The sequence below is a fragment of the Neomonachus schauinslandi genome, chromosome 5 (genome assembly GCF_002201575.2).
Source record: "Neomonachus schauinslandi chromosome 5, ASM220157v2, whole genome shotgun sequence".
NCBI classification, from domain to species: domain Eukaryota; kingdom Metazoa; phylum Chordata; class Mammalia; order Carnivora; family Phocidae; genus Neomonachus; species Neomonachus schauinslandi.
This window is the reverse complement of record NC_058407.1, coordinates 60509574-60518960: the sequence shown is the minus strand read 5'-3', so window position 1 is coordinate 60518960 and position 9387 is coordinate 60509574. Positions and strand designations below refer to the sequence as shown.

The window sequence follows — 9387 nt, the reverse complement described above, 5'->3', positions numbered from 1 at the left end:
GGCAGGGCTGACTGGGGGGCTTGAAGTAGGGATGAAGGGGGAAGGCAGTGTTCTTTCCAAACCAGGGTGAGCTCCCGGCTCTTGCCCCCAACCTCAAATACCCCATTTCTGAATCCAGCCCCCCACACAAAAAAAGGAGGGGGATGATAGATTTCTGAATCAGAATCTGGGCAGTGGTAAAAAAAAATCAATTAAGTATAAAATGGGAAGTACCCCCAAAACCAGGGGGAAAAGAGCCCTGATTAGTCAATTCCAGGCTGTCAGTCCAACCCCCCCCCCCCCCCCCCGCCCTTCCTCCTCCGAAATCTGAAAGGTCCCAATTAAGTCAGGCCTGCCTGGTTGGTAATTAGAACCAGAAGTGGCCAGGCCACAGGGAGGGGGGTTGGGAGTGGGGCACAGGAGGGGGATGGAGGGCTCCAGGAAGTCATGAGTCCTCAATAGCCCCCCTTTCTCTTCACCAGATGCACCCCACTCCTCATCACCCCATCTGTGTGTGCTTCCCAGGCATTGCAGGGAGAGGGGGGCTTATAAGGGACAAGGCATTAGAGTGCCAGGCCCACCCTTCCCATCAACCCCAATCCCCCCCCCATTCTAGACAGTCTTAGCACAGCCTTGAAGAGAAGGTAAGAGGATGGGGGAATCTAGTGCCCCCTCTTATCCCCAAAGTCCCCCCAGCCCTTACTGCAGCAATTAGACCCATTAGCCTTCTAGCATTTCATGGGAACCAGATGTTCTCCACCAGCCTGGTGGGAGTATGAGGGGGGGCTGCTGCCTGACTCACCCCCCTCCCCATCTATGATCCCCACCACCACCACGGTTCACCCCTCCCAGCTAGAGTCCCACAGAGGCAAGACCCCAGAGGCAGAGAAGTGCACCCCTCCCCCACTAACAAGGTCATTAGCACTCAGAGTCTTGCATGGTCACCCCTCAGAGCCTCTACCACCCTGGCAAGGATGAGTTTGGCCAACAAGGGACTGTGGAGGAAGGAACAGCTAACTCCTATGCACTCCTCCTTTCCCCCCCCTCCTGCCACCTTCTGGTTGGGGCTGGAGAATAAGTGGCTCTGAATTCCTGCTAAATTCTCCTTTTCTTCCAAAACCTTCCCTCAAAAAGGTGAAGAGGGGGCATTTCAAAGCAAGAAGCCACACCCCGAGGCTAAGTCCTAACTTAGGAGTCCCACCTGAAAGGCGATGGGGAGGAGTCTCTGAAGGAGGGGGCAGCAGAAGAGAGAAGGGAGGTGTGAATGAGGGATGGGGCCCAAAGCTGGGGTGTAAGGAAGGAGCTGGGCAGGATGGGGGCTGGGACCGGGTAGGGGGCCAGGAGAGGGGGGTGCAGCCTGGGCCCCAGCGGCGGCGGCTTGCCCAGCTCCCCCCGCCGGAGAGGTTTCCTGTTGCAATCAAAGCCCCGTTTGTGTAGGCCTGGAGCTGGAGCCCGAGCCTGAGCTGCGGAGACCGGGGAGGGGAGGGGAAGGAGGCAGTCGGCTGGGGTTTTTTCCTGGACGAGGCCTCCCTGCCGCCTGCTCGCCACCCTTACCCGCCTGCTCTCCCAGCAGCTGGGTTCTCTCTGGGTCTTTGCCTTTTGGCCTGTGTAGTTCTCTGTCACCTCGCTTAGGTCTCTGAGTCTGTCTTTTTCAGTTTCTTTTAAGTAGAACTCTTTTTCTTCCTGTGCCAGCTTGCCCTCAGTTTCTCCATGTGACTTAGTGAGGTGCAGCCTGGGCTCCTTGCCCCAGGGACACAGTCACCAAGTTCAGAGGATAAACAGGGCTAGGTCAACACCGCAGACATCTCCTCAAGAGGGGAAAGAAGGCAAGGCTTCCCTTCCCTCCCATCCAACTCTGTTCCCTGTAGTCTTGACAAAGCAAACAGAACACACCAGTGTTCATAAACACAGAGAGACAGAGAGACACAGACCCCAGGGTTTTATGCACATGTGTGAGCGCGTACACTGGCGCGCGCACGCGCACACACACACACACCCTCTGCTCTCCCATGCACACAGGCCTGTGCTTGCCTCCACAGCACATGCCCTCCTCCCCTCCCCCTCCCTTCCTCCACCACACGGTTCTGAGATGCCTGCCTTACCCACTCAGGCCCCTGGAGAACCCCAAGAGGTGGAGCAAGATTTCCCTTCTCAACGTGGATGTCTCCAAGGCGCTAGGGACCCAGCAGTAGGATCCAGGAGACAGCCTCAGGGAGAAGTTCCAGACTCCTTCATGGACCACCCTCCCTCCCAGAGACTAAGAGAAAGAGGGTGTAGAGAGAGACACAGACTCAAGGTGAGTGTGGCTTTGGCATCAGACTTAGGCCTCCAATCCCTCTCCATTGGGTGGCCCCAGGCAAAAAGGGACAACAGGGCAGAGAAATGAGAGACTATCAGACTCCAGGATCCCTTCCTCTCCCCTCTGCCTCCCTCTCATTTACCACTGGGTGCTACATGCCCCACTCCCAGGCAGGCTGTCTGGACCCAAACCTTCCCCTCCTCCCCACCCCACCAGCACCTCTCTGCCCAGGCCTGTCCCCCCCCCCCCGCCCCACCCCCCACCAGCCGCACCCTCCCCAGCTACCTGCCCTGGCTCTGGCTCCTCCCTTGGATTTCTCCTTTCAGTCCCCCCTCCCCACCCCCCCTTTCAGGGCAGCCCTGCAGGATAGAGCCCAGTGTGACCCCTTCCCCTACCTTGACCTTACTTTGATCCCTGACCTTGATCTCAGTGTGTCCAGGACACAGGAGAACTTCCCTGGGGACTTGGCCACTGGCTCTCAGCATTCCCCCACGATCACTCTTTTTCTCCTCTCCCTCCTTACTCATAGAACCTGGGGAAACTAAGTCCCAAGGGACTGAGTTGTATGGTTCTCTGCAAGAAGTACACTCACGGAGAAGGGTGGTTTCTTCCTCCCTCCTCAGGCCCTGGGACAGATTCATGGGGTATAAATGAGGTAGGGGAAGCCCAGCTGAGGTTTCCAAAAAGGGGGGCTTTGTGCTCTCTTGTTCACCTGCATGCCACCCAAATATCCCCTGTTGGTCTAAGACATGCCACCAGCAGGTCTCACCAAACACCAGACACACCGTCAGCAGCCCTATTAAATATCGCCTCCTCACACTGACTCTTCGTTGCACACACTGGAATTTTGCATATGAGCAGAGAGTCTCAAGGACATGCTGTACATACGCAACTGCATACGGTCTACACGCATGTGCACACGCGCGCGCGCACACACACACGTGCACGCCTTCTCCAGATGAGCACACTCTTTCCACTAGAGCTGCCAGCCCATCTAGTCACCCCTTCACACATACACACAACCCTCCGGGTGCCCCTCCTAAAGGCAGGGCCCCTCTTCTCCTACCTCTCTCTCCCTGAGCTTATGGAGCTATAAAGGATGTCTTAATCTTTCTGTCTTTTTTTTCCCCTCTCTGTCTCTATGCCTCTGGTTTTCTGCCCTGCTCTGTGCCTCTCCTTCCATCACCTCCCCTTCTTTCCAGGAGAGGATTCTCTACACCTGCTCACACGCTGCCCCTTTACCCCACAGAACCTAGCAGCCCAGCGCTCCAGCTCCTGGGCACCCACGCCTGTAATGGCTTGGTCAAGAAGACCAACTACGAAGTGGGAGGAAAGAGGATCCAGAGGGAAGAGGAGAGGCCTAAGACTTGTCTGCTGTCAGCACTCAAAGGCTTAACCCAAAGAGGGCAGGCCTGAGGGACAAGTAGGGATCTGCACAGCCTGTGGGCACCATGCCAGACCCAGAGGGAGGGGAGGAGTCCAGAACTCACATGGCTGGAGGAGAGGATGCTTCTGGAACACCCCCTCACCTCCCCGGATTACTTAGGGTGCAAGAGCCACCTTCTTTGTAGCTGTCTCCACCCTCCCCAGCACTGACAGGAGCGTTCCCTGACCCCACACGTCTTTGGGCCCCTGGCACTATTTCATTTCCTTTCTGTGCTGCCTGCCTCTGACTCACCAATTTCACCTCTCGATCATAGTCAGCTGATCGGCCTTGCGGACCCCTCTACTCCCCAGGCTGCTTCCCCCGTACCCACCACTGCATATAGGCAAAAGCCTCAGACTTCACCAGACTCACCCTTGGCTGCCCATACAAAGTGTTCTCCCCTGCCAGTTGACTCAGGAGACAACTGTGGACCCCAACATCCCAGGCATTTGGGGCAGGAGCGTCGTCATTGCAAACAATGCCATTTGCTCCACGTCCAAACCCCCTCCTACAACCCCTGTCCCCTACTCCATTAGATCCAACCCCCAACCCTGCCCGCCTTGCTAACTAGGGTGCCAATTTTCTCTAGCACCCACCCTCAAAATTTCCTCCTGCTTCCCCCTGCCCTCATCCCCCAAGGTCCCTGAGACTCACACAGAGAGGCCATCTCCTTGGGAAGGTCAGGCTGGCCCAGGCCCCGGAAGCTAGGACTCAGCATCTCGAAAGGTGGAGACCCCCTGAGAGCCCCTGGGAAGGCAAAGGGGAAGCCAGCCCCTGGGTAGCCAGATCCAGGCCCCAGGGCACCAGCTGCAAAGAGTCGTTCCTTATTGGTGGCCATGGCAGCTGCGGTGAGGGAGGCTGAATTCCCTGGGGTCTGCAGTGGGCGGGGGAGGTCTTCAGCCACAGCCCCCGCCCATGCCCACTGCCCCAGCCTGGGAGGCTCCGTGCCCGCCCTTCCTGGCCTGCCCACTGGGTCTCCAAGAGTCCTAGGGAGAAAGAGAGGAAAGGGAGGGATAAGAGAAGGATCACCCGAAGGTTCCAAGCCCCGTGGCCCTCTCTCACTTGGAGCCTTTTCCCTCCACGCTTCTAAGGTTTGTACTGCCCTGACTCAGGACCCTCTACCACAGGTAGGAAGCAGGGCAGGAGCTCACGCAGGTTGAGGGAAAAAAATTCTCCAGGGAAGGGTAAACTAGTTCAGGTCTTAGGACTCCTGGCAGAGAGGACCCCTAAGCTGAGAAGGGACCATTAAGCACAAGTACACTAAACACTTGATTTAACCTTCACATCAATCCTGTGAAGTAGGAATTATGATTCCCATTTCACAGAGGAGGAACCTGAAGTTGAGTGACTGGCTTAAGATCATGGTGGAGCCAGGATTCAAACTCTTGGGCTATAAGTTCAAGCTTACTTAACTTAAAAAAAAAAAAAGACTAAACTCTCTACCACTCTGGGGAAAGCAAACATATCTCTGTTGTAACTTTGGGGCCCTACATCTCTCTGGAAAGGAGTTGTGGTCCAGTGATTAGGAACACTGACTGTGGAGCTGGGCTACCTGAATCCATCCCCACCACTCACTAGCTGGACCTTGGGTGTGTTACTTAATCTCCCTTTGCTGAATTTAGTTTCCTCATTTGTCAGTTAGGAATAATAGGGCCTAAAAAAAAAAAAAAAAAAAAAAAGGAATAATAGGGCCTACTTCATAAGGCTGTTGTAAGGATTAAATGGCTTCACATATATAAAGTGTTTAGAATAATTTAGGCACATATTAAATGCTATGTGTGTCTCATGTTATTTCTCTTTGTACCTTCTCTTCCTCCATACCTCTCTTGTAATTAGCATTGCCTTCAGTCTCTACCTTCCTCAATACTCCCTCTTCCAGTTCCCCCTCCCAGTTCTATCTCTGTCTCCAATTATCCCTCACTCTCAAACCTGTCTTGCATACTCTCCTTCAAATCCACAGATGTTGATGGAAGCCCCACTGTGTGCCAGGTATGATTCCAGGGAGCAGCTCCTCTCCTTGTCCTCACCTTACTTTACTTCCCCATCTCCTTTTCTCTGTCTTCTCTGAGCCCCCTGCTTCCAGGAGGCCCTCTCTACAACCTCCCCTCCCTCAAGTGTAGCCTGCCCCAGGATGTTTAACCTGAGCCCGGGAAGGGAGAGAGGAAGGAGGGAGAGAGGAAATGGGAATCCTGGGGCTGGGCAGGTAGTTTCTTTCCTGATGCTCTGACAAGGGAAAGTTTGACTTTCCCAGGAGCCCCAGAACCGCCCACTCTAGGGAAGTTAGGGGGGAGGAGAGTCACCCCAGCCTGGGTACCTCCTCTACCAGCCAGAACCATAATGGACTGAGGTGCAGAGGACAGAGAAGGACTGAGAGTGAAACACATATAGACTATGGGGTGGGCAGGTCCAGAGGTAGGTGATAGGCATTTCTGCATCTCTTTTCATCAGTCTTTGCTTCTAGGACCAGTATCTCTCCATCTTTGTACCTCTGCTTTCCTTCCTTCTTTCCTTCATTCCTTCGTTCGTTCGTTCGTTCCTTCCTTCCTTCCTTCCTTCCCTTCTTTCTTTTTTCTCTCTCATCTACCTTGGCCTTCAAACTCCTGAGGGTAAACTGTCATGGAAGTTACAGAAACTCAGACCCCAGCACCACCATCCTCCACTCAGCCCTGATGCATGACAACCCTTGCTCTTCAGGAGCCATCACCCATATCCCCAGTACCCTCAGACTCTTCAGCCCAATGTCTCCCCAGGCCTAAAAGGCTGAGCCCCAAGCCCCCAGGGTCCTTCTCCTTTTCCTTCCCCTATTCCCTCAAGTCCTCATCCCTGGTTAAGCCCAGGTGGAGCCAGGAGTCCGGGCCCCAGAGGCCCCTGGGCCATAGCTCAACAGGCTGGGCCACATTCCAGGTGGATTAACCCCTCCGATGCCAAGGGTGAGAAGTTACTAGAGGCCCCCCCATCTTCTTCAGACTGCCTTCAACTGGGCCCCAGGCTCCAGCTCCAGCACTCACTGTCTTTGCTTCTCACTTACAGATGGGAAACAGAGACCTGAGTGTGGGGCAGGAGGACTTCCGGTGTCCCAGAGAGGGATGCTCAGACTCCTGGTCCTTACTGAGGAATGAAGCTATAATGAGTGAAGGACAGCCCAGCTCTCCTTGGGCTTCCTCCTATTTTGCCTCAGAGAAGGGACCTGAGAGTTGAATGTAGAGGGGAAGGCGACAGAGAGTCACCCATTTCTGAGCCCTGGTTCCTCTGCCCTGGCTGGGAAGAGAAGGGGAGGGTCTTAGATCCAGGGTGGGGGAAGGGACCAAGGGATTGAAGACACTGGTACAGAGAGTAAAAGGAAATCCTACACTAGGGACCCAGATGCCTTGGTTCTTTGGGGAACCTGTGGAAGGAAGAGAACCCTTCTCTCCTCCCAAGATGCCACCTCAGATGGAGGTGGGGCTGACTAGGGGAAAGGGGCCCTTACAAAGCTGCTTCTCTTAGGGCTGAGGTAGAGTTGAGGGAGGGCATGGATGAAGGGGGCTGCCGGATGGGGGGGGGGGCCGTTCTCCCTGCTGCCCTGCCCGCTCTAGAGCCCGGAACAAAGCTGCTCTTGTCGGCTGCTCTCCACCCGCTGCCCCCCTCCCCTCTGTATAAACACGACCACCTTTTTCCATGACCCCATCCCCAGCCTGGGCGGAGAACCCAGGCATCCTCTGCTCTAGCCTGGGCCCCAGGCTGCTCCCCAGGAGGCAGCGGTGGCCTGGGTTTCCCTGGCCTTGTGCCACCCTTGGGGGAGTCCAGACCCTTAAGTCTCCACCTCTCATCCCCAAGTGCCCTCCCTCCACCCCACTGGCCCCAGGGAGGGGCAGTGCCCAGGAGGCAGGCAGGCAGGCAGGCAATGCCAGTGGAATGTGTGTGGGCAATGGAGGGCACGGGCAGGGTGGGGCAGAGGGGGGAACTGGAGGTGCCAGTTAGGTGGCTTTCTGAGCCAGGGGTGGGGGTGTGCCGGGGTGGGGGTGTGTGCCCTGTACTGCCTACCAGGCTTTAAGCTACAGTGTGCATGCGCGTGTGTATGCGTGCATGCGTGTGGGGTGTGCGTGTGTGTGTGTGTGTGTGTGTGTCTATGTCTATTTGGGACACCCAAGCTCCAGGCACCCTGCACGTACTGCCTCCTGCCCCCCACCCCCTTCCTCTCTCTTCTTGACTCAAGGATATGGGACACTGCCTTTGGTCCTCAACCCACACTCAGCATCTGAGGAGTGATAGGGCAGGAGCCTCAGACCTGAGGTCTGGGATTGCACCTACCCTGGACATGGGCCCTGAAGGAGCACAGTCATTTCAGCTTCTCACCCTACAGACCCCTCCTCAGGCTCCCCTGCCCCCCCCAACCATGCATACTCTTACCCTCTGGCCACCTGCAGAGATTCCCTCCTACATACTGGGGCAGGTTGAGGGGACTGGGCTGTAACTCCTGAAGACAGAGAGGCATGTTAGCGTGGCTCCTAGACTAGGACTCCTGGGTCCCTGCCCCAGTCTTCCTGCTCTTCCTTTGTTCCCTTTGGGCTCCCCTCATGAATACTCCTGAGGAGCCCCCATCCTTGGCTGGAGGGAGCCAAGACTCACACCCTGCTTGGGGGTAAGTGAGAGGGAATACAGAACTGCAGTTTAAGGGACCTTCACAGACCACTCTCCTATCCACTTGTCTCTGCAAACTCCAGGACCCGGATGGCTGGGAGCACTTGCCTCTGGATGTCTCTTGCCCTTTTGATGTCCAAGCCGGGCCATTCCACTGGGGAAGGAGGAACTTGGACCAGTTTGGACCAGAAGTCCACCCCTCAGACTCCCCTGGGGAAGCCAGATGGAAGGCTAGCAGAGGTCCTTCCACACAGGAGGGAACCCTGTCTTCCCTCACACTCCAAAGCACAAAAGTAGGCTAGAAACCCCCTGGCTGAAGACTCTTCCCCAAGTGCTCTCCCCACTATTCACCGAAATGAAGCCTTGCTGAAGCCCAGCCTAGCCCCAGCCTGTCTAAATCTTCCCCATTCCCTCCCGCATCGGGGCTGACCCCCAAGTCCGGCAGGAAGCCCCTCCAGCCCTGCGGACCACGCGAGCAGCCGCGGCACGGACTGAGCGGCGTCGCTCCGCCGCGCCGCCGCCCCCAGCCCACCTCGGCCGGGACCCAGGCGTCCGCGGGCGGCGGCGAGCCTGCTTCCCCGCCTGACTCACCTGGAGGGGAGGGAGGGGGAAGGGAAGCCGCGGAGCCCCGAGGTCCCGGCGTCGGGCGGTCGCGGGGATGCGGCGTCGCAGTGTCAGGGGCTCGCGGCAATGGGGGGCTCTGGGGGGGGCACGGGCTCTAGGCTGGGACTGTCCCGGGGCCTCTCTGAGCCCGCCCGCCCACGTGACCGCCCCAAAATATCCGACACATTTTCTCCCAAACCGCACACTGACTCTGCAGGCGGGGACACGGAAAATATTTTCTTTCTTTTTCTTCCCTCCCCACCCCCCCACCTCCCTCCCAGCCCGGCTCCCTCCTCCCCCTCCCGCCCTCGCTCCTCCCTCCCCTGCCGCCTGCCCCTGCCCGGCTCCCTCCTCGGTGCCCAGGGGCTGGGGGGCGGGGGTGGGGGGGTGGGGGGAGGGCGGGGCGGGGCGGCCCAGGACGCCTGGGTCTCTGCCCCTCCCATTTGCTGGGCTTCCGTGG

At 57.1% G+C, this 9387-nt stretch overlaps 1 protein-coding gene across 6 annotated transcripts in view; it reads right to left on the bottom strand.

The window, feature by feature from the left end:
• The window catches only part of RARG (retinoic acid receptor gamma), a 20763-nt gene extending 11604 nt beyond the window's left edge, over positions 1 to 9159 (bottom strand). Inside the window, exons 1-3 of one of the 6 annotated variants that reach the window (XM_021686696.2) lie at positions 8916 to 9159; positions 8094 to 8160; positions 4359 to 4690 (exon numbers count right to left, since the gene is read on the bottom strand). In XM_021686696.2, coding sequence (XP_021542371.1) covers positions 4359 to 4542 — 184 coding nt within the window. In that variant the 5' untranslated portion in view covers positions 4543 to 4690; positions 8094 to 8160; positions 8916 to 9159. Of the gene's footprint in view, positions 1 to 3344; positions 3385 to 4358; positions 4691 to 8093; positions 8161 to 8915 lie in introns of those variants that run through there. The other 5 variants (XM_021686703.2, XM_021686698.2, XM_021686697.2 and 2 more) reach the window with 5 other exon arrangements.
• Between the last annotated feature and the right edge of the window lie 228 nt (positions 9160 to 9387).